The sequence below is a fragment of the Sinohyriopsis cumingii genome, chromosome 14 (assembly GCF_028554795.1).
Source record: "Sinohyriopsis cumingii isolate HCF-2022 chromosome 14, ASM2855479v2, whole genome shotgun sequence".
NCBI classification, from domain to species: Eukaryota; Metazoa; Mollusca; class Bivalvia; order Unionida; family Unionidae; genus Sinohyriopsis; species Sinohyriopsis cumingii.
In genome coordinates, this window is record NC_142974.1 from 90,836,396 (window position 1) to 90,862,999 (window position 26,604).

The 26,604-nt window shown below is 35.4% G+C and overlaps 1 protein-coding gene across 2 annotated transcripts in view; it reads right to left on the reverse strand.

The window, feature by feature from the left end:
* Positions 1 to 26,604, reverse strand: part of LOC149784366 (nuclear pore complex protein Nup93-like) — a 111,044-nt gene that overhangs the window by 27,675 nt on the left and 56,765 nt on the right. For both annotated transcript variants that reach the window (XM_089932421.1, XM_089932423.1), the window contains exons 13-18: positions 21,960 to 22,144; positions 19,538 to 19,729; positions 17,685 to 17,811; positions 16,008 to 16,080; positions 15,734 to 15,778; positions 12,529 to 12,645 (exon numbers count right to left, since the gene is read on the reverse strand). In XM_089932421.1, the coding sequence (XP_089788547.1) occupies positions 12,529 to 12,645; positions 15,734 to 15,778; positions 16,008 to 16,080; positions 17,685 to 17,811; positions 19,538 to 19,729; positions 21,960 to 22,144 (739 nt within the window). The remainder of the gene's footprint in view (positions 1 to 12,528; positions 12,646 to 15,733; positions 15,779 to 16,007; positions 16,081 to 17,684; positions 17,812 to 19,537; positions 19,730 to 21,959; positions 22,145 to 26,604) is intronic.

The following is a 26,604-nucleotide window of genomic DNA, read 5'->3' on the forward strand; positions in this document are numbered from 1 at the left end:
TTTTTTATATGAGACCCTTCTAATTGTCTACCTGGAAAGTGCATTTCACCATCTCTTCTGCTTACTGGTCTGTTGCCTGAAAAAAGCATATGCAATGGCTGTTAAATTCACAAGGATGATGGCAGATGTTGCCTTAAAAGAGCATATGCAATGGCTGTCAAACTCACAAAGATGATGCCAGGTGTTGCCTGAAAAGAGCATATGCAATGGCTGTCAAACTCACAAGGATGATGCCAGGTGTTGCCTGAAAAGAGCATATGCAATGGCTGTCAAACTCACAAGGATGATGCCAGGTGTTGCCTGAAAAGAGCATATGCAATGGCTGTCAAACTCACAAGGATGATGCCAGGTGTTGCCTGAAAAGAGCATACACAATGGCTGTCAAATTCACAAGGATGATTCCAGGTCTACAAACAAATTGCCTACAATAAACAATTTACAAACCATTCATGAAATAAGTTCTTTACATTTTTATTTTATTGTTTCAAAATGTTTCAAACAACAAATGAATCCATGACATATTTTGGTGTAATCAGATGAATTCATGGTATATTTTGGTGTATGCAAGATGAATCCATCATATAAATTGGTGTATGCCAAGACTGAGAACAGACTCTTGCAATTACCTTCAGTAAACAAGATTCTAATGGCTTGCTAAGATGACACATAGGATATAATAACAACTGCAAAAATATTCTGCAATGGAAGACTTGTAAGCAAATGTTGTAATGTGGCAGACGTGTATAATATTAATAGTATACCGATTTACCATGGTATTTTTCTGGTGGTATATATATCACGGTACTTTTTCACCATACTGGTACTTTGGTAGTTTCCGTCAAGGAATGTACATAAATTCCAGATTAAGCTTGTTATAAATTTAATGACAATTTAAGTATCTTTCATTTTTCAGTTTTAAAAAATCCAGAAATTATTACAATTATTGTCACAAATTAATTTTGACTACTACAACAAATTTATATTAATAAACCTTGAATCACGTGTGGCATGGCCAAAAAGGACTTGTATATTTTTCATTTGCTGAATAAGTGTGTTACTGTCTTTTCTGATAAATATAAAAACTGGATGCTGACATACCATTTTGTTTCCCTTTCAATTACATTACTAGTAAATTATAGGCTTCAGTGTCAATGTTTTTATCAACAATCATCTGTAATTTCCCATACTCACAGCATACATGTCTTCACAATTCAAAACTTTTGGCAATATCACAAATTTATGCTCTGTGCATGGGAAATTAGTAATGATCATGAATTATCCAGAGCAAGGAAGCAATCTTTTTGAAAGTTACAGTGGAAACATATTCATCCCACTTAATTTTTTTATATAGAAAACAATGCATAAAGCAAGTAACATACACACGACACATTTGTCTACAAAAAGATACCAAACACACGACACATTTGTCTACAAAAAGATACCAACCTTTTAATTGAGGGATTGTCATTTTTTTATCCAGAGATATTTTATATGTGTTTTCTTTAAATAACACACTGAATATAACATGGTACTATTTGATATATATTAAAGCAAGATATTGTTCGACCACTGTGAGAGCTGGACATTTATAAAAAAATTACCAGGCCCCTGCTACAGAAAACTAAATTGCTCATCCCTAATATAACTGTAGTATACTGTGGTACGTACTGTGCAATTTTCAGAAATAATAATAATAATGAAAAGTGTGGACTTAGTACAGCACCTAATCTTTAGAAGCTCTAACTACTGTGGTATACTACAGTATAATATTTTTGTGATACCCAGTGCCATAATGCACAATAATGTATCCTGGCCTAATGCATATACATATCATAAAACAAACTGTACAACAGTAGAATGACTTAGCTTACTACACAGTCAAGTCAGGACTTCCTAGCATATCACAAATAAACTGTACAACACTAGAATGACTTAGCTTACCACAGTCAAGTCAGGACTTCCTAGTATATCAAAATAAACTGTACAACAGTAGAATGACTTAGCTTACTACAGTCAAGTCAGGACTTCTAGTATATTGCACAACAAACTGTACAACATTAGAATGACTTAGTTTACTACTTATTCAAGTCCGGACTTGCTAGCATATCACACAACAAACTGTACAACATTAGAATGACTTAGTTCACTACACAGTCAAGTCAGGACTTGCTAGCATATCACACAACAAACTGTACAACATTAGAATGACTTAGTTCACTACACAGTCAAGTCAGGACTTGCTAGCATATCACACAACAAACTGTACAACATTAGAATGACTTAGTTCACTACACAGTCAAGTCAGGACTTGCTAGCATATCACACAACAAACTGTACAACATTAGAATGACTCAGTTTACTACATAGTCAAGTCAGCATATCACACAACTTTCTTATGACACAAGTAATATCATCCTTGATACAGAAGGTATGTGAATCTCAAAAATGATCACAGAGCACTTTCACAATGTCAACAGTGCATAACCCCCACATCACCATCATGAAAACATGTTTGATTCCTTAATTCCCCGACAGGGTCAGCTTTATATAAACATGGTTTCCAGTAAATCTTATATAAAAAAAGAGAAGAAAGACTTTCTCGACATTGTGACATTTGTCCGTACCCTGTAGTGTGTTTAACAGGAAGCATTCATAATTCACATGATTCTCATGGAATATTTGGTAATTTATATAGTTAATTATCAAGGAGGCTATTAAAAGATTAAAACAGTCAAAAATAACCATCACACTACATATTACTTACTCATATCAAACACCCATCATGATTTTGTGGTTTGCTATTCCTCTGAGCACTGTGGTGGGTAAACCCATTAAGCTAATTTGCATAGGTAAACTACATGAAGTGGAACAATCCAATTCATTTCAAGTTCAATATATTGGAGATGTGAGCTGAAGAAACATAAGTTATCATAATTCGCTGCATCCAGTTAAATTGTAAGCCATCTTTAGTAAAGATTACTGGTTGATCAACAGCAATATTTCTTTGAAGTCAACCTTACTCCATACATTATATGCAAAATGTGATTTGGTAGACAGAATGATAAAGCTAGCAGTGCAGAAAGGCAATTAATTTTTTAAGGTAAATGCTGAATATACCAACACCACTTTACATCAATGCAAATGTTGATCATTGCAACATCACTTTACATCAAGGCAAAGATTGAACACAGCAACACCAATTTATATCAATGTAAATGTTAAACATAGCAACACCAGCTTACATCAGGGCAGTCTGCAACAGTACTGTATTCCACAAACCTATGGATTTTAACCAAAGAAACTTCATGCATTTTTAATATGTGTATGTGGTTGTGATTTAATGCACATATATGTGTGTATTGATGATATATAACAAAAGTCTATCAGCTATGTTTTGCTTGAGAGTGTGTTAATGATTCCTGCAGCATAATCAAGGGTGCAGGATAATGAGGGAATCAATTTTAGTTAATACTGACGGGATAGGGGGATTTGTGCCATGAATATTCATACAACTGACTTGATTAATAATGGATTTTTGATCTTAAGCAGTCAGCAAGAGGCACCCATAAATCAAAGTGTGCAAAGTTATATTTTACCATTGCAAATAAGGCATGAAACATTATTACTTTCTATCTGGGACTTAGAAAAATAGCATAATATAATGATCCCAGTTTCTATTTAAATACACATACTAACATCAATAGTTTTTTCTAAGGAAAACATGATCACATCTCCTCTATCCTCCATAAAAGGATACACATGTACGTGTATGTCACTTCTACACTGATACCAACAGGACATTTAAAAGGCATCATTCATGTCCACTAAAACATTTTTGGTTGTCATTCCTCTCCTGAACTCCCATGGGTTAATATTTACAAATGTTTTGATAAAATTAGGCTTTAGATGTGTGAAAACTTGTACCATATTTACCGTATATGTTGGGACACCATAAATTAATTTAAAAAGTAATTTTTCTTGTGCACTGTATGTTCTGGGACACATCATTTTTTTCGAGTCTTAAGTTGTGGGACACCTTTTAAACCATTCGAAAATTACATATTGGAAAATGCATTCCAACTGAAATTTTATTTAAAAAAAATAAAACCATGTACTTAGGATAAAACTCTTTAATCCACTGCAGCAGCATCTCATCAACACAACCCTTCTCCTGCACACGTATGATCCATTCTTTCGGTGCACATCTTTTTTAGCGTTCTCTTGCCATGAAAAATTGTTAGAGGCAACACATCACCTGAAGCGGAAACTGCAAGGACTAAAGTCAGATTTTTTTCAAATCTGCACCAGTCTAACTCTCACACTTTTGACCCCCATATTATCATCAGTCCATCCAGGAATGAGATCAAAGTAAACTGGAATTTCATCCATGTTAATGATTATATTGTCAGCAAAATCATCTTCTCTTCTGGCCTTCACAAATTCATCACACGATTTTATTTTCTCCAAATCTTCTGGGTGACAATGGGTTATCGATGTCTGTGCACAAAGCACTATATTGTGTCACTTTAAAAATCATTCCATCATTTCAATTTATTTTCAAAATTCCAGTGAATACTGGTGAAAAGGAACCAAAGTTAGCTTCAATATCTCGGCCATCTTTGTATATTCCAACAACAAAAAATCGGCACACTTTGTAATAAAATAACCTTTGTATTGATATCCTTTAAAAAAGAAATGGCTTCATTGTATCCAAAGTAGGCTTGCTTTGTAATAAAAATAACCTTTGTCTTTGATGTCCTGTTGGTAAAGTTCAAAGAAGGAGTTTACTGCTCACTGCCAGTTGTATTTATTCACCACCCAGGATTCTATGTGCTCGGCATTTGTAGTTATAATTATTACAAAGGAGCATTGATGTCTGCGGTTAAATAATAATGATATTTTTGTAACTTGTGCTGGTGAAAAGATTGTCACTTACACTCAACTGAATGTGTTTTCAGATGATTTTTTTATTTGCAAGACACTGCCATACAGCAGACGTGGATATAATTCAATCTTGATTATTTTGCACCAAACACCATATCATGTCTTCAAGATTTTGGTTGATTATTTCCCTCTTGTTTGCAATTTTGTTGGATCCAGTTTTCAGTCAGATAACATATTCAAACCTTTGAGCACAACCAAACACAATTTGTTTATCAATGTTCATGTCTGTGAACAACGTGGTGAGTGTTATCAGACATAAGCAATACACGCTAGATTATGGAAGCCTATGCTACATATATGGATTTCGTGGATGTATTTTATTCTTTAATGCTCATGTTGAAAAAAAAAGAAATAAATGATAACCATACAAGGTTAGTTTTTTTTTTATTATCAAATAAGCTTTTTATCTATCTTACTGCAACGTACATGGGGGGAGCACAAATGCAATAAAAGTTTATTTCATTTCTAAAGTCTTGGGACATATGACCTAGGTGAAAAAAGTTTTACTGTAAGTACTGGGACAGAAAAAAAATATTTTATGTCCCAATATATACAGTAAATATGGTATGTCTGGAAATGAAGATTTTAAAGAAGCAAATGACTTGGTATCTAAATAGAAAAGCATCTAAAACTACAGTAATAGTAAGTGCAATTGAAAGAAACTGTGTATATTTGTTTCCTCTTATGCTGCAAGCTGATGGAAATAGACTGAAGATATAGTCAGATTTAAAACAATATGATCAACCATGACATACAACAGTACTGAATGACAAATGGCTGTATTTAATGTCTTGCTATCTGACAACTGAAATACATAAACTGATACAAGACACATGAACAAATGTTACAGTGTGAATACATTTATATGATATGCCAAATTATTGGGCATTTTAACTTTTATGTAGAATGTTATCATTCATGCCATAATTTCTTTGTCTTTTAGATTTTATAAGTTCTGAAGTGTTCAACCAGGAATCTTATCAAAAGGTATTAGACCTGCATTTCAGAACTGTCAGATCATTAAGGTGCTTTGAATATCTTCTCTGTTACTATGGTGCTTTGAATTTCTTCTCTATGCAGCATTCAAGGATCAGGAATATTAGTATTAACAACCAAGCAACAGTCCAACCATAAATTGTGCATTGGACCAGAAAATTTCATGTCAGAGTATAATTTTGTTTTGCAAAATGGACTACAAGAATTTTCAAATATTGATGAGAGTAACAAGAGATGTTAATCCTATTAGGGAAAAGGTCTTTCTACTCTGGAGATTTACATAGATGATATTGACAGTAGTTGTTGTTGTGTTTAACGCCATTTTTCAGCACAAGATAGACTATACACTGTGGCCAGTATAACTGGTGGAGGACGAACCCTGGAAAACCCCGGGAAGAACCACTGACCCACCAGAAGCTACTGGCAGGCTTTCTCACATACCCACGTTAGCCGTGTCTGAGACTCGAACCCACAGAGATAGAGATGAGATGACAGTGATCTGGAACGGTGAGCGCTTTAGACCACTCGGCCACATTGGACCCTCACTGACAGTAGTACATCTCAGCAGTTGCCAAGCTTCCAACGAACACAGGTTTAGAGCCATTGGTTTTGTGATTGATTTTATTTTTAACGGCGCATCAGCACTGTTAGGTTATTTAGCGCCAAACAAAATGTTATTTGTATAATCTTTTAAAAATTATAAAAGGTCCTATATCAACCAGCAATATAAAAGAACAAACGGTTGAAATTAAAACGGTAAGATGGTAACGGTGCAAAATAAAGTTTCCTGATCAACGGGGGATGTAAATGTTCTATGTTAATGAAAAATGATGAAAAGGTATTAAAATGGGACAGTATATATAATGCATAAAACTGCACAAGGTGATAGCATAAAAGTTAGAGTTTAGAGTAAATATTTACTGCTTTCAGGAACTCTATAATACGAGTGATGTTTATAGTATCAAAAATTTCTTTCATGTCATGCACAATGTAACAACGATCGCGCGTAGATTGCAGGTCAAAACACTCTATCATAAAGTGATTAACAGTGAATGGTTCATTGCAAGAAATGCACTCTGGTGGGTCTTCACCTTTTAGTATGTGGGAGTGGGTGACATAAGTATGACCAATTCGGATTCTTGCAATGACTACCTCCTCCCTAAGCATGGTTCTGTAGGAAGGAGTCCATTCTCCTAGAGTTGGCTTGATGGCATGAAGTTTGTTATTCACGGCATCATTCCATGATGCCTGCCACTTCTGACGAAAGGACTTTCTAATACAAGGTTTAAAATCAGTATACGGTATTTTAAAATCAGATGGTTTTTGAGTAAGGGCCATTTTAGCAGCGCAATCCGCCTTTTCGTTACCTTTAATACCAATATGGCTAGGTAACCAACAATATATTATATTGTGGGAGACACTCAGTTCGGTATTTTTGACAAGTATGTTTTTCAATAATGGATTCTCCAGTTTTCTATTGTGTAGTGACTGAAGTACTGATAGTGAGTCAGAAAAGATGATGCTGTTTAAAATACGTTTGTTTTCTATATGTTGCAGAGCAAGGTCTATTGCTCTGATTTCGGCTGAAAAAGGTGATGTTCCATTTGGTAAGCGAACTTGTGTTGTGTGATTTCCACAAATGAAGGTTGCAGCAGCCTTTTCCTCATCCTTTGATCCATCCGTGTAAATTCTTGTGTAGTTTTTAAATTCGGTGAGGAGTTCACGGTATGAGTTGTGGAAGACAGAAGGACTTGTCTTGGATTTTTTTCCATCGTGTAGCGTAAAAAGTACTTTTGGTTGTTTAAGTAGCCAGGGTGGTGTTTCGGAGATGGACGTTTTCTGAATTTTAGAAAGATCTATTTTTGAACTGTCAAGGCTGGATGATATTCTAATGCCAAATGAAGGTATGGCGTTTTGTTTATTTTCGTACAAGGTTTGGTATTTGGGTTGAAAAACAGCCAATAAAGCAGGATTCAGGGGGTTTGATTTTAATTTGACAGCATACTGTGCGGAAAGCATTTCTCTACGATGCGATAACGGTGGTTCGTTCGCTTCAGCTAGTAGGCTTTCACAAGGGGATGTTTTAAATGCTCCCAGAGCCAGTCTTATTCCCTGATGATGAATTGGATCAAGCATTTTCAAATATGATTTTCTGGCTGAACCATACACAACGCAACCATAGTCCAGTTTGGACCGTATAAACGTTCTATATAAATTGAGTATGACTTTTCTATCAGCACCCCAGTCAGTGTGTGCTACTACTTTAAGTAGGTCAAGTGCTTTTAAGCATTTAGCTTTCAAGTTCTTTAGACGTGGAATAAAAGTCAGTTTTCTGTCAAAGATAATACCTAAAATTTTTGTTTCCTCAACAACTGGAATAGGTGTTCTGTCCAGCGTGAGGTGAGGTTCATCGTGATGTCTTCGTAACTGACAGAAATGCATGCATACTGTTTTGGACTTCGAGAATTTGAAACCGTTTGCACTGGCCCAATTTTGAATCCTGTTTATATTTTGCTGAAGTTGTCTTTCAATTGTATGCATGTGCTTTGATCGATAACATATGAGAAAATCATCAACATATAGCAAGCAATCCACACCAGGAGTCAAACACTTGGTGATGCTATTAATTTTGATATTGAAAAGTGTCACAGATAAAATACTACCCTGGGGCACACCCATCTCTTGCTCGTGCAGATCTGAGAGAGTTGAGCCCACTGGTACCTTGAATTCTCTGTCTGAGAGAAAGTTGGAAATGAAAGAGGGCAGACGGCCTTTTAGACCTAGATCGTGCAGGTCATTTAGTATCCCGTACTTCCATGTCGTGTCATAGGCCTTTTCTAAATCAAAGAAAACCACTACTAAGTGTTCTTTCTTGGTAAATGTGTCACGAATGAATGTTTCTAGTCTAACCAAATGATCGTTGGTGCTCCAGCCATATTGAAAGCCACTTTGGAAAGGAGATATTAAATTGTTAGTTTCCAAGTACCAGACAAGCCGAGAATTGATCATTCGTTCCATCGTTTTGCACACACAGCTTGTGAGTGCAATTGGTCGATAGCTGTTAGGATCTGTGCTATCTTTACCGGGTTTGGGAACTGGTATTACTGTTGCCTCTTTCAAAAAATTTGGTACATTACCAGTAATCCATAAATTATTGAAAATTTCCAGAAGGACTGTTAATGAAGGTTCTGGGAGGTGTTTCAAAAACTGGTAATGTATTTCGTCAGGCCCTGTGGATGTATCGTGGGCCTTATTCAGAGATTCCATCAGCTCAAACAGTGTAAACAGTTGATTATAACTTTCTGAGTTATTCGATGTGAATTTCAACCGTGTCTTTTCTTTGTGAGTTTTTAACCTTCTGAAGGCTTCTGAATAATTAGAAGATGAGGAATTTTTGGAGAAGCTATCAGCAAGTATATTAACTATGTCATGTTTGGAAGTGATATTCTTGTTGTTTAGTTTGAGATGTTGAAACAAATTGTATTTTCCCTTTCCATTTATTTTGTGGATCTTGTCCCAAACTTTCTTTATAGAGGAACGAGAATTTAGAGTGGAAACATATTTTTTCCATGATGCTCTTTTACTTTCTTTAATCGTGTGGCAGACTTTGGCCTGAACAATATGGTACTTAGTTAAATTTTCGGGCGTTGGACGATTATTAAAAGTTTTCAGCACTTCTCGGCGTTGTCTAATGGCCTCTTTACATTCTTTTGTGAACCATGGTTTTGAGAGTTTTTTACTGTTTGGTGAGGACTTGGGAATGGATTCTTCTACAATGTCAATTAAAACAGAGTAAAATACTGAAAAGGGTTATTGTTGTTTAAAACAGTATCCCTGTTAAATCTCATTGTACAAAGTGTTTCAAATTTGGCCCAGTTGGCTTTCTTTAAATTCCAATGTGGAATTGCTTCGTCAATTGTAACGTTGGTGTTGTTAAGAGAGATTCGAAAGTGATCACTGCTGTGAAGGTCATCAGCAACCTTCCATTCATAGTCCAAAAGCAGTGATGGGGAACAAATTGTCAAATCGATACATGTGTATGTACCCGTTCCTGGGTGTAAATATGTCGGTGATTTCGTATTATATAGACACAAATCGTGTTTGGAAATGAAGTCTTCTATTTTGTGGCCTCTGTCACTTATGTGATTTGAACCCCATAAAATGTTATGGGCATTAAAATCCCCGAGTAAGACAAAGGGTGCGGGGAGTTGTTGAATAAGGTTGTCTAATTCGTTTGGTACTAGGTTGGTGTTTGGTGGTATGTAAATAGAACAAAAGGTAATCACTCGATGTAGAGTGACGCTCACAGCAATGGCTTGTAAATTTGTGTTTAAAGGGATGACGCTATGAGGGGCTCTGTTGTTCATAACAACAGAGACTTCTCCTGAGGCCCTATCAACATTTTGAGAGTAGTTGTTAAACAGGGAGTAGTTTTTAAGTGTGATGTTATCCGTATCTTTCAAACATGTTTCCTGAAGACATTAGTACTGCAGGATCATGTTCGTTTAAAAGCAGAAGAATATCATGGTAGTTGCCTTTAAGTCCTCTACAGTTCCACTGTATGATGGTATTCTTCATTACAAGTTTATATTGAAGATTGTGGAGCTAGGTTAGACCTTTCACGGAGGCAATCTGTTTGGTTATTTATCTGGAGGAAGTACGGGGGTGTATTATTTGTTGTTAGGTCTGGAGCCACCTTGAGGACATGGAGCAGATTCTTCTGCATCCATATCCTCAAAGTCTCCAAACCTATTTTGCAGCTTTATTGGGTCATCAGACCCTTTTTTCTACCTATTTGTTGGTGACTTTTGTTTTTACTGTTTGGTGATCTTGGTGGTGGAGTATTGTTGAATGTTGTTTGCGTTGATGTTGAGTTTTTCTGGGGTTTGTAATGCGGAATGTTCGAGTTGGAAGGGATTCAGGTGGGTTTGTTTGGGTTTCGGCGTCTTTCATTGCTTTTTGGTTGCTCTTCACTACAGTTGAGAAGGATGGGCCGGGGAGTGATGTTCTAGCTTGTACAAGCTTCCTGGCCTCTGGATAGGGGATGTTGGACATGTATTTAACCCTCTGGACTTCCTTCTCCTGTTTCCATGTGTCGCATTCTTTTGAATTAGCATGGTGTTCCTTGCCGCAGTTGACGCAATGCGGAGTGGCTTTGCACTCTGTTTCCCGATGGGAGGGGTTGCTGCATCGGCCGCATATTTGGCTTCTAGAGCATCTGTCTTCACGATGACCATATTTTTGACATTTGTAGCATCGGAGGGGATTTGGTATGTATATCTCAACCTTAACTTGTAGGAATCCAACTCTGACCACTTTAGGTGCTGTTGGCTTGTTGAAGGTGAGTATAATAGTGTTGGTGTCCTGCAGATTGTTGTTTCATTTGATATGAATTCTGCGGACTGCAGTGACACCTTCATTTTTCATGCCCTCGACGATTTCTTTGTCACTGACTCCAGCTAGGTCACGGCAACGAATTACACCTTTTGATGTATTAAGTGTAGAGTGGGCGAAACAGGTTATTGGAATATCATGAAAGGTTTTAATTTTTTGGATATTTTCAGTATGTGCTTTGCACTCACACTCTACAAGCAGGCCACCTGATTTTAGTTTTTTGACACTTTTTGGCTTGCTGACTAATCCAAGTATAGTCTTTTCGACTATAAATGGCGATAGAGCAGCAAGTGGTTTCGATTCGTCTTTTGATTGGATGACCATGAAGCAAGGAAAGGATTCCACACTACATGGTTCATCATCCAACTCTGATCCAGTTTTGATATGTTTATTTTGGTTTTTTTTGGAATTATCCATTATGGCTTGATTAAAATTCAGCACCTGTGCTCCCCACCCATCAAGGAGCCGAACAAGGGGGCACTTTTCAAGTGCCAAGGATATACAGATGCCATACTCAGTCGATAAAATTACCTTTGATTGACCCGTGAAGTTGCCAGTTTCTAGGGTTAGAGCCATCGGAGAGCATCAGGTACAGGAAATAAGAAGAAAACCAAACTATGACGAGATCTTTAAAAGCATACTGATATTAGCTATCCACACAGACCAAGACTTAAACAGTCACCTGTCTTCCCATCTCATGTCTGAAACTACTCTGAAAAACTGTTTACTGAAAAGGTATTTCGAGGATTTGAAATTATTTTCTTAGTGTCAAAATTAAATTTAGTTATTTATGTCCAAATTAGAAATACTACCAAAAACTATTAAAGAAAGAAAAGATTTTTTTTCCCTATTGTCAAAGAAGTTGCTTAGTCAAAAAATTAGAGTGTGATGATGTATTCTCATGTAATGCTGATGCTACTGTTGATGTTGTTGGCTGAAAAGTCACATTATGCTAACGCAAGTGACACAACAGTTGAGACATGAAGAAACCTTTACCCACCAAGGCTTTGTAAATGTTGTCAAGAATGTAATGCTGCGAATACCTCTACTGCTGGCTTGAATTATAAACATTTTGGGGAACAATGATTCTGTACCTTCAAATTAGAAATAATTAACATGTGCTGGTCACTGGTGTGGTGTGGTGTGGTGGAGGGAGGGAATAAAGTAATTATTTTGATGGGCTGACTGTTTTACCTTAGCAAGGTCATAAAGACGGACAGCATCCTCAAAGGCTCCCTTGGCCTCTGTATCTCTGGCCACCAGTTCTATGATCTTCATAGTGTCTGCCTGGAACTTGTCTACAGCTCCTGGCTAGAAAAGGATACACAAAATATGTACTAGGACACAGCCACACCTGAAATTCCAAAATAGCTTACTCTGGATTCTTAAATAATAATCAGACCAGTTTTAGTTATTTTAACACAAATGATTTTGTAATTGAGCCATATCCAAACATCAGAACTGCTTGAGGACAGACATTTTCATGTGCGGAAATCTCCTTTTGTAGTTAGATGTAGAATGTATGTGCCTAACAAATGATTAAGTGAGAATATTGATCGTGCATGGTTTGATGAGGCATGCAAACATTTGACGGAGCACTTGGAACTCAATTCTTCCATTTTGCTTTAATTGCAAACATGACAGACCATTTGGAACTGAAACTCTTCCCACCTGCTTTAACAATTGACACTTTATATTATGATAACACAAACAAAAATTCAACTCATATAACTGCAATCCTAAACTAATTTACTTTTGACTTTGATTCTGTTGATTTTTTTAAAAATATCAGTTTCATAAGAATATTCTCTTTAAAGAATTTGCTATTTTTAGCATCAAAGAAACTCAATAAACCCTTAATCACTTTTTCTGAATGTTAAATTAGAATCACATTGACAATCTTCAAATTAGCAATTTTGAAAGAAAAAAAAAGTATTTGTTTACAAAGATGAAGAAATATTTAAATCTATAAAAAAAATTCCAAATCAATAAGTTGATTTTCATTGTCAGTTGTTCCTTGAAATTCTATTTGTGATAGTTCTCATTAGGCACCTTATCAGATCAATCTGAATTCTGGGAAAGGTCAGCGTTGCATTCAAGTCTAAAATTTATCTGGATACAACTCTTGATCCAGGAAATTCAAAAAGGAAAATAAAACACAAATCAAAAAAAAAAAAAGACTCAAGATACTCTGTGGCTCCATGTACTGCGCATCAAAAGATAGGATACTTAGAGATATTTCCCCCAACTTTCCAAGCAATGTCAATGAACTTAGCCAGATATATGAGACATACCTAAATCATAGACAAGAATATTTTAAAAGTATCCAGTAGGATCTGTTGTGTAAGTGTTTTATTATCTTAAAAAAAGACAATTATTTTTTTTATATAATATTTGTTTCCTTCAGCAGCCACCACAGAATAAATATGAGGCTTTTAGGACACTTAAACTAAAATATTACCCCATTGTAATAATGGATTGAGCCAATTGGTTCATATCAATCAAAAACAAGGGGCCTGTAGCTCCAAGAACTTAAATTGTTACATCTTTTATGAAAATGGTTTGCTTCCATTTTTTACTATGACAGAAACATTGTTGACAAAACTCTATATATGTCAATTTTTTTAAAATCTGCAATATCTACAGATAAGTAATGTTTATTTTTCTAACTTGTTTTAACAGTGATTTCAAATGCATCCCCATATCTCTCTCTCCACACGCACATATTGTATACATAAATTCAGCTGCTAATGATATCTTTGTAGACAAGATAATATGGAAAAGACTTTAGAGTCTGCACAGGTCACACTTAACTTTACAAAATCTTCTTGATAATACCTACTTAATTATAACATATTATTCCACTAACTCATAAATATAGCCTTCCTAATTCCAAAAAGACATTATTCAGGTTTTAGCAATAAAAGTGTTAATAGACTGTCTTTTTTATCAAGACTGGTCTTCCTTATGGATAAAATATGTAAGGGGAGGGGGAGAGTTACAGCTCTTTACCCCAGGGTCAGTCCGGTATTTGATGATTACCAGAAGATGATTAAAATAAAACTGTCCAACTTTAAACTTTCTTGCTAAAACAAACCAAAGTGTATGATTCATATATACTTGTTATGCTTGGAAGAGCTGGATTTATGGTAGTAAACACACATGCCAGCCACCCAAGAGGTGTAAACATAATTATTGCTATCATAAGTGGCAAAAAAGTGTAATTTGGGCATAAAACGTGTAATCTACATATTACAGGCCAGTATTACAGCATGTATGAAAAAGATACATTTTTTTTTACTACTAACCTGGTTCTGTAGCTGGCAGAAATTTAGGGCAAAATCTATATAAATTGTAACCAGAATACAAACACAAAATATACTGAAAAATTATTTATATTCAGCACTCACTTCAGCTAGTCTTTATGTGTAACTTTTGCTGAATGATCATGAACTGGTATCATGTAATGATCATGGTGAGGTGCTCTGCATTACATTATTCTCATATTCCTCTTTTAAAGTTTATAAAGGTGTGTTGATTTGTCCCTTTTTCTGACGTGACATGTTTTGAAGTTTGAACAGATCCATCTGCTCGATTATTTTCCATCATAAATACATCCACAACTCACAATGTAATTTTCTTTAAAAATATAGATTGGTTCACTCTGTAATTTTCTTTAAAAATATAGACTGGTTCACTCTGTAATTTTCTTTAAAAAATATATATTGGTTCACTAACTAACATATCAATAAAATGAATCTGTTATGCAAAGTCCACTTTTGTTGAAACCTGTCCATTCTTAGACAAGGGTCATACACCGTTGCTATAAATAACAAATAAGGAAAGTGATCCTATGCTATTCTTATGCTGCAATCACCATTTTAAGAATATTCTCAAATTTATATAAGTGAAATTAAAGAAATGATAATAAAAATGACAAAAACAACTTTTTATTGCTTTATTTTAATTTTATTTCTTAATGTAGCAGAAAAGCATGATCCACTGAGCAATGTTTCTGAAGAAATTTGATTACATTATTGTGTAGAATATCTAGACTCGACTTTTCTGAAAGATATATATCATCCATATGCAAAATGTGTGTAGATGTAATGTTTGGAGTTCAGTTTTGAAGACTGTATAACGATATCAGTATGCAGACCTTTTGACCTGTACAACAAATCTGGTGTTCATTCCATAATCTTTGGTCAAGTTACACTTCTGAAACCAAAGTGTGACTAAATGATTAATGAACTGACCGATGGCTCACCAATGTAAAAGCCATAAAGACCCTGCAATTTTCAGTGAGCTGAACCATAATTAATCTGCGTGTGAATCTAATTTCCTACCTCTTCCCTATTATCTCTGTTATCAGTAAAGATAAACAAAACTCAAATGTTACCCTTCTGCTTCCATCCTTCTCTAAACATCCAAGTAACATCTCATACTGAAAGTAGAACAGTGTTGTCATTAAGTCAACATGACTGAACAAATGTATTTCACCTACAAACTGCTATATTTCATGCTACCTTTCAAAAATTTATATAAAACAATCTTTAACACAATATATTAATGCTGTTGACAGAAAAGTAATTTATCTCCAAATTACCTACTTGCAAGACAAAAAAGAAGAAACCAAAATCAAAACTATATAGAGAAGGGCAAGGAACATATACCTCCTTAGTCTCTCTGACCAGCTCACTGACACAAGTCATGAAGAGGTTCTCATTCTGACTGGTTTTCAGCTCCCTGAAACATATAAGAATGTAGTAACTCAAAAATAGCAATGTGCCTCTGTGCATGATCTGTAAAGATAATGTCTCCTGTATAGAACAAAAATTTAATCGCTACATTGTTCTCACAAGCGTCCTTCAAAGGGACTACTATTATTTCTAGCCATAAAGAATTTCCAGGAATTCAAGATAAGACTATTTCTTCCTTTTAACTGCCGAGTGTTGAAACCATCAGTGATATTCTTCAGTGATATTTTCAAGATGGGTACCATGGTGACCATTATGGGTCATGTCATTCATCAATATATCAATACAAAATGATACAAGCAAAATGGACACTCATTTTTGTCAGTTAAAAAAAAATACTGACAACACCTACATGCCTTCAACAAATTAACACAAGGTAACTTGTTATGTAATCTGTTTCCCCCCACTCATCAATACAATGCTAATTATCTTATCCCATCAGCATTATCAGCATAAAGTAGCCATTTCAAATGTGTTCACCATGAAGTAAAACAGTCATCATTTAATAACCACTTTTACGCAAAGTTTCTATGTGCTTTGTGTCTTGTCTACTTGGGTCAAATCTGTAGACTACACTTCTGGTGTTTCAGGCAGTGAAATATGTTACATTCAATTCTGATTGGTATTTATTGTTTGTTCCAGTTCAGGGTCAACAATAACCACCAATCAAAACTTAACCCTGCTTGACACACAGGCAGTACTGGCATCCAAACTCTTCGTATCAGACACAAATCAACAGATAGTTGAGCAAAAGTGGTTAGTAAGTAATCCGTAAAGTACTTAAATTGGGGAACAAGTTAGGAATATCTCTTCTTATGCTGATATGTGTAATCAGTGACTGAACATGAATAGAATTAGCACAGAATAAATGAGAAAGCAGATTTCAAACTGCCTGTCATTGTGTGTAAATTTGTTCTTTTATAGAAGGGTGTTTGCCAATGGTTTTTCAGCTTCACAAACAAAAGCAAGTGTTCACACTGTGGCAGTTATTTTGCATCTGCAGGTAGCACAATGTGAAATATTTTTGACAATAATCCCAGCTCCCACACAATGACTTGTTCTATAAAAGATTTTCCTTGCATAAGAAAAATTAACTATTTTTGAACTATTTTTGATGTTTGAAGATAACAGTGTAAAGTCTTCAAGAGAAGTAACAAGGTAAAGATCTGACTTTATACTGAACAACATAATCTTTTCTCCCTGCACTTTAAAAGCAATGAGGTCTTCTCACTTTGCACAGACTTTACATAACAGTATGACTCTTAGTAGATACAAAGTGTTTGTATGACTTTGTTAGTAGATACAAAATGTCTGTTTGACACTGCTAGTAGATACAGATGATTTGTATGACACTGCTAGTAGATACAAAGTGTTTGTATGACACTGCTAATAGATACAAAGTGTTTTGAAGATACTGCTAGTGTACACACGTGAAAGCTGAAGGCCTATTTTGAAAATAATGGAGAATAACAAAACCAAGATTATTTTTTTAATCAAGACTTTTACCTCAACAGATTTATCTAATTGCATTTATGTTCCTGGATATACAGAATTTTTCCAACAAAGACCTTGTACTACAGTACAGTACAATACCTAAGAAAATAGAAATACTGCAGTGCATCCCGGGGATCAGTCTCCTCAAATTTGCGGGTATACATCATGATTTGTCGTGCAAAGTTGAGTCTCCTGATTGGGGCTGGGTCACCAGGCTCTTTACTTACTGGAAGGAAAAAGCAAAGTTGAGTCTCCTGATAGGAGCTGAGTCACCAGGATCTTGACTCACTGGGATGAAAAGTTTGTTACTAATGGCATACTAAAGATAGAACTTTGTACTAGAAATGTGGCATAAAAAGCAAATACCAGAATATCTGCAAGATATGTGGTTTAAAAAGGCCACTCCCAAGTCTCTGTACCTTATGTCTGGTTTAAAAACACAACACCTGAGCCTTTGTACTGGAAATGTGGTAAAAAAATGGCAAAACCTGAGACTTTCTACTGATAATGCAGTTTAAGGAGGCAACACCTAAGTCATTGTACTGCAAATGTGGTATAAAATGGCAATACTAGAGTCTCTGTACTGGCAATACTAGAGTCTCTATACTGGAAATGTGGTAAAAAAGACCAACCCCTTCGTCTTTCTACTGATAATGTGATTTAAAAAAGGCAACACTTAAGTCTCTGTACTGGAAATGTGGTTTAAAAAGGTAACATCAGTCTTTGTACTGGAAATATGATATATAAGGGCTACACTAGATTTTGTATGCGAAATGTGGTTGAAAAAGGCAATACCAGAGTCTTTGTACTTGAAATGTGTTAAAAAAAAGTAACACCTGTCTTTGTACTGGAAATGTGGTATAAAAAGGCAACACAAGAATCTCTGTACTGGAAATGTGGTTTAAAAAGGTAACATCAGTCTTTGTACTGGAAATGTGGTATATAAGGGCTACACTGCAAAATAAATCTAGATATCATGTCTTCATCCTATAATAGTGTACTGCCCAGTTTCAGCAAGTCACCAACCTAAGGGTAGAAACTCAGTCTCAATACTGCCTGCTAGAAGAATATTTTAACAGTCATACATGCATTTGAAAATGGTCAATACATTTCTTATGTAATGTTTGCGGTTTCTTTCACCCACCCCTGTCTCATCTCAACACCATACCTCCATTCCAAGAACTGCATGAGGAATATGAAACCTTAAATGTCATCTACTCACCCTAATGAACATCCAAACAAGTATTATCATCCATCCTTGACTGACGTAAATGAAGTTCAGGTTACAAGCAGAGTATCTATTACCTACAAAAATGTGACATTTGAACTCCCGCCCCCTTCTTTCCCAGAAGCAGTTTCTCTATTATGCACAAAAATGTGATATTTAAACTCCCCCCTCCCCCCTAAGACTTCATTCAGTGTATGAAACCTTTTTTGTCATTTTCAAACATCTTACCAAATATATAAACATTGTCACTCAATTAGTGGAGATGGAGTCCAGCTACATAGACAAACATGACCTGTCACAACACAGTATATACTATTAGATAGGTCACTCCTGTAAATAAGTAGCACACCCATATTTCACCGTGGATTCAAGAGGTAGTGAATGTAGTCTTAATGTATCATGATTGAAGAAGACATCTGAAGAAGATATAGTAAGATATTCTTTAATTCTCTGTGTTCTGCCATATCAAAGCCCAAGGTAATCTGGATAAATATGAAGTTAGAAATTTATCTGATAAATGGAACAAGAAAACAGCCTGAAAAAAAATCATTACTTTCGTATGATAAGATATATACAAAAGTTTGGCAAGTCTAAAATAAGGACAATTGCAATGGGGATGAACTGTCCTAGACAAATTTTTGTCAAGGAAAAAACTGTCAGGAATGAATAATCAGAGAACTAACTGCCTAGATACCAGGGCAGAAATAAGCAATGGATGACTTACATAGTTGTGCCTGGCTGGTCTGGGATAGGAGGAGCAGTTTCAGCTGATAAAGCACCAAGGCCACATGCACAGCATGACATCGCAGTTTCTCAATACGTGATAGAAACTCTATGGCTGCTTCAAACTGTGCAGTAAGCACAAGTACTTGGAAATACAGGAATGGCTGCTGGTATCCATTAAAATGGCTCTCTCCTGAAAATACATATTCCCTTATATAAGGTCTCATACAAAACTGATTTACAAAATATATAAGCATGTCACAAAATCCAGAACTAAACTTTCAACAATATTTATAAAAATGTGATGCACCTTATGGCACTCTTCATAATTTTACCCATGATACACTATGAATGGATAGCTAAAACATAGCTGCTCACTTTAAAGTGATGTGATTAAATGCTGCAAATTCACTGGTTATTTATGGGTATACATATCCTTATTTTCACATTTTTGTTGATAATTAAATTCATGATCTCTCTCTGATGGCCAAGAGACGGGTTTATTTGTACTTATTTCAGACCACTGTTGGTTGAGTCTTTAAATTCATGGTTTGTAGGAACCTCAAAATCTGTTAATATTTGTGACCCTCAAATATAAACTGAATGGGTACCATGACAGCTGAAGCCCCTATCAGCAACTAGCAGACCAGTATGTTTTATGACAGCTTAAGAACTATTTGCAACAAGCAGAAGCAAAAAGATATACTTTATGAATGTTGAAGCCATTATAAGCAGCAAGTAGGCACTAGTAGGTATGGTTCATAACAGCTGAAGCCCCCATTTGCAACAATCAGGCACTAGGAGATATTGTTTATGACAACTGAAGCTCCTATTAGCAAAAAGTAGGCACTAGTTGGGTATGGTTTATGACAGCTGAAGCCCTAATTTTAAAACAAGACACTAGTAGGTATGTTTTGTGAGAGCTAAGCTGATATCTGCAACAAGCAGACACTAGGAGTTACTGTTTATTAAAATTGAAGCCCATATTAGCAGCAACTAAGTACTAGAAGGGTATGGTTTGTGACAGCTTAAGCCCCTATTTGCAACAATCAGACACTAGAAGATATCATTTATGACAGCTAAAGCCCTAGTTGCAGCAAGCAGACACAAAGAGATATCTTTTATGCCATCTGAAGCCCATATGAACAGCACGTAGGCTCTAGTATGGTATGAATGACTGGAGTTTATGTATATCAATGGGTTTCAATGTCTTTGATCATTCGTCACTGTGGGCAGTCTTGAACTAAATTTAATGTGCAGAAACCATTATTTTCTTCTAAGACTTGCATAAGCATGACCTCTGTATTCTAGACCCCAGAATCATTTATCAGTTTCTTTATTACTTAACAGCAAGGTATGCGTAAAGTTTGGTTAAGGAATGTACTCTATAACAAAAGACATTCTGCAAAATGTGGAGGGGGGGGGGCACAATGGCCCTGGCCTCTCACATTTTTACCCCAAAATCAATAGGCATTAAGTGCAAGCTATCCACAAACCATGGTCCAAGTATGTGGTTTAGAACTAAGGTCATTTTGCAAAAATTATTGTTCTTCTTTCAAAGTAAAATTTACACAGATCTGTATAACAAATTTAATTTCAATCCATATAGTATTCTGTAGTTTATTCTGACATGTATTGATAATTGGTCTGATGGATATTCAGACTTGTACTGATAACTGGTCTGATGGATATTCTGACATGTATTGATAACTGGTCTGATGGATATTTTCACATGTACTGACAATTGGTTTGATGGATATTCAGACTTGTAATGATAAATGGTCTGATGGATACTCAGGCTTGTTTTGACTAGTAGTCAGATGGCTTTCCTACTTATGTTTACTAGTGGTCAAATGGACATTCAGACTGGGTTAATGCTGTACATAATCATAGAGATATGTGCAAGTGGGGTGGGTGGGTAACAAACAAATTATAGAGTTGTTAGGAGCTAATGAAATATACCTAACAATGTTAAAAAATTTGTCAGAAGACAGATACAAGTTTGGAGGCAATAGGTGAAAGGTATTAGGCAATGCTGAAGAGACCTTCAAAATCAGATATATGCAAACTGGTTTGGTGTGTTCATCACTAACAAACATCATCACTTTATACTATGTGGCAATAAGTGAAAAGGTATTTAAAAAAAGAGATTGGATGCAATATTTAGGCAATTGAAACAAAATCCTGAAAGTAAGTCAAAATGACTATTTTTTTATATATGTAGATGAGATGGCATTGGAGCCCAGATATTAGCTATAAGCATATCTACAAAAATCCTGTAAAGCCAGACAGAGCAACTCACTTTTGAAGCAAGCATTTGAAGATGTACCCAATGCAAATATGACATCAATAGTACAGGAGTTTACAGCACAGAGAAAGATTTTCTTGTGAGAGGTGTATGACTAAAAACACCACATTCTTACCATAGTTTTCATACAGCAGAATCTGTAGCTTCTGCAGTGTGAAATGGTCACCAGTTGAGTCATCAGTGACTGCGGGATCTGTCTGGATTTGACTCAGTTTCAGCCAGAGGTAGTCATCAATCTTGTCAGCTATTTCTGCATGGTCTTCATTAGGGTCACACTGACCTATCACGCAGTACACTGCTCTATATACAGACAGAAATAAAAATAGTATGCACTCCCCAACTTTGCACCAATTAGGTAGATATATGAATTGTCTAAAGATGTGGGATTTATGGTCTAATTCTGTACCTGTGCTTTTGTCTGGGTGGGGTGTGGGGGTTTGGGAGTTTACATAAGCCACTACCATTACAGACTGATCACAACAAACAATACATGAACCATCTAAAAACAAATCTTTTAACAAAATTGCTTTCATAGATAAAACTTACCTGATATAATACGTCACCACTATCTCACAAATAAAGACCTCCAAACTACAAAAAGATGTCCACCACTTTTTTCAATGGTTTTATCAGTAAAAATTCCAAAACAGTTATTTGCTTGCCAAGACAGAAGTCAGCCAAGAACTGTTTCTCCTGGGATGTAGAGACTAATGCTAAATCCCACCAACAGTCAGTTACTACTGTGGTGAAAGTGTATGCTCCAGAGGGGATGTAACTGCAGGGAAGGTTCAGAAGGGTATGCCAATGTGGTAAAGATTGGTATTATTGAAGAAACATTTTACTCCAGAAATTGGTTTTTTTCTTCAAGTATGTTACCCAATCATAAAATATTAAGAGAACAGATGAGAGGTGGAAAAAATTAAATTCCCATAACCTGAAATTAGTCTTGGATCCAATACCCCAACATTTAAGAAGCAGCTTAACATTTTAAATGAGATATAGGCTATGGTAAGCACAGGTCAATGAATGGATATGGTCTCGAGTAAACCTCATCATTATGAAGCTGCTGAGAAACCTGGGAAGGTGCCCTGCTGCACTGATTTCATGGCACCAGGTGGAATTTATCTCTTTGGGGTGAAAATTCTCTAAAATAACAGCTGGAAAAGCACATCTGATCTCCATCCCAGTGATTGAATGATGTCAGTCTGGGAGCAGTTGCACCTGAATGCTATACCATTGGTCCTTATGAACTGATATGCATAGGAAATTCATTAGTAAAGACAGCATTTTTAGACAAAAGACTGATTTCTTATGAGCAAAAACCTATTCTTAGCAATAAATTAGGCCAACGTAAGAGGAACCAAATCAGCATGGCAGAACTGCAGACAATTCAGGGTCAACCAATAAGGCATTATTACTGATTATGCCCACGGTAGAGACAAATCAGAACTTCCTCAAAAGCCAAAGAGGTCATTATTCTGGTCTTCATCCTCCTTTCCATGATTGTGAAACATTTCTGAAGTTTTTTAATAGTAATCATTGACTGTGATTTCAGCTAACTTCATCTCCTCAAAAAGCCAGAGATATAGGTTAGTTTCTTGCAGAATAGAAGTTTTTAAAGTGGGAGATGTTTTTCTATCAGCACAACTGTGGGAAAACTATCCAATTCCCCCCACAGACTTACAAAGTTGTAGACCTTCTTTCCCAGAAAAATTCTGTTCACTGCTTATTCAGAGAAATGTTCCTTTCTTGGTGCTTGTTTTGGAAGAACCAGGCATACATGTTCAGAATTTCTGGGTTGTGCTGGAAAACTTGCACATGAAATTTCATCTGGCAAGGAGATTTTTATGGGAATCTCTACTGCTAGATTCAGGAGGTGTCCAAGTCCCACTTGAAAAGAGCAATTAAGATTATTGGAGTCCCTTACTTTCTGCAAGAATTTTGGAATCAGCAAAGTTGAAGAAAGGGAATATGCATCAAAAACATTCCAGTTCTATGAAAAGGCACAGAATGTCCAAGATTTCAGATTTGGGACTGACAAGGCAAATGTTCTGAGTGTGGTGTTCCATGTTATGACAAAAAACTTAACAAGACAAATCAGTTTATTCCATCTGGATAGCAAGTTTCTCTCAAAGACACTGAGTATGGCCAAAATGTTGCAGACTAAAATGTGAATTTGTTGACAATGACAACACCACAGAAAATCAATAACAAGAAAACAAAGATCTCAAGTCTTAGTTTCCCATGAGGAAACTCCTAAGGATTGTCCAAACTGGTGAAAAGGCACAAAATGGATGGTATTTGCAAGGCCTGTTATTAGAGCTACTGGCCAGCACAAAATGGAAGGTATCTGCAAGACCACTTGTAAGAGCCTATTGACCAGACACAAAATGAAGGTATCTGCATGGCCTATTGTTACAGCTACTGACCAGGTACAAGCTAAGTACTAGCTGATTATTAACTGGATTTAGCACCAATCCCCTTTTCAATGGGATCAGCACTCTCATCTTTAAGCATTTTTATCACTACAACAAGGCAAAGATAAGGTTAATATTTTATTTAGCTTGGGATGGATGGATCTGTAAGACAGTGGATGTTCTTCTAAATGTACTATGTTAGGGCAACGTATCGGAAGAAATGTGAAAATTGGATTACTACCAACTGCACATTTAATAACTGAACCATGCCATGCATGATTCTTGATAATACTAGATTCTAGAATTGCCCGGTGATTTTCTAAACTTACAATATATTTGGAATCAGTGACTTTTCACTTATCTTTATTTCTGAATATTTCTCACACAGAGATTCATTTGATGTCAGATTTTATCCCACCGTACATAATAGCAACATTGTTGGTATAACACTGCACATTATAATAACATCATTGGTATACCACTGCACATTATAACAATATTGTTGGTATACCAATGCACATTATAACAACATTGTTGGTATACCAATGCACATTATAACAATATCATTGGTATACCGAATGCACATAATAACAACATCATTGGTATACCAATGTACATTATAACAACATTGTTGGTATAACACTGCACATTATAATAACATCATTGGTATACCAATGCACATTATAACAACATCGTTAGTATACCAATGCACATTAAAACAACATCGTTGGTATGCCAATGCACATTATAACAACATCACACATTATAACAGCATCCTTGGTATACCAATGCACATTATAACATTGGTATACCAATGCACATTATAACATTGGTATACCAATGCACATTATAACACTGGTATACCAATGCACATTATAACAACATCCTTGATATACTTTTGCACATTATAACATTGTTATGTATACCAATGCACCTTATAACAACACTGTTGGTATACCAATGCACATTATAACATTGTTATGTATACCAATGCACATTATAACAACACTGTTGGTATACCAATGCACATTATAACATTGGTATACCAATGCAAATTATAACATTGGTATACCAATGCACATTATAACAGCATCCTTGGTATACCAATGCACATTAAAAAATATTGTTGGTATACCAATGCACATTATAACAACATTGTTGGTATACCAATCCACATTATAACAACATCATTGGTATACCAATGCACATTATAACAACATTATTGGTATACCAATGCACATTATAACAACATCATTGGTATACCAATGCACATTATAACATCATTGGTATACCAATGCACATTATAACAACATTATTGGTATACCAATGCACATTATAACAACATCATTGGTATACCAATGCACATTATAACAACATTATTGGTATACCAATGCACATTATAACAACATCATTGGTATACCAATGCACATTATAACATCATTGGTATACCAATGCACATTATAACAACATTATTGGTATACCAATGCACATTATAACAACATTATTGGTATACCAATGCACATTAAAAAAATATTGTTGGTATACCAGTGTACAATATAACATCACTGGTATACCAATGCACATTATAACAACATCATTGGAATATGAAGGCACATTAAAAAAATATTGTTGGTATACCAATGCACATTATAACAACATTGTTGGTATACCAATCCACATTATAACAACATTATTGGTATACCAATGCACATTATAACAACATCATTGGTATACCAATGCACATTATAACAACATTGTTGGTATACCAATCCACATTATAACAACATTATTGGTATGCCAATGCACATTATAACAACATCATTGGTATACCAATGCACATTATAACAACATTGTTGGTATACCAATCCACATTATAACAACATTATTGGTATGCCAATGCACATTATAACAACATCATTGGTATACCAATGCACATTATAACAACATTGTTGGTATACCAATCCACATTATAACAACATTATTGGTATACCAATCCACATTATAACAACATTGTTGGTATACCAATCCACATTATAACAACATCATTGGTATACCAATGCACATTATAACAACATTGCTGGTATACCAATCCACATTATAACAACATTATTGGTATGCCAATGCACATTATAACAACATCATTGGTATACCAATGCACATTATAACAACATCATTGGTATACCAATGCACATTATAACAACATTGTTGGTATACCAATCCACATTATAACAACATTATTGGTATGCCAATGCACATTATAACAACATCATTGGTATACCAATGCACATTATAACAACATTGTTGGTATACCAATCCACATTATAACAACATTATTGGTATGCC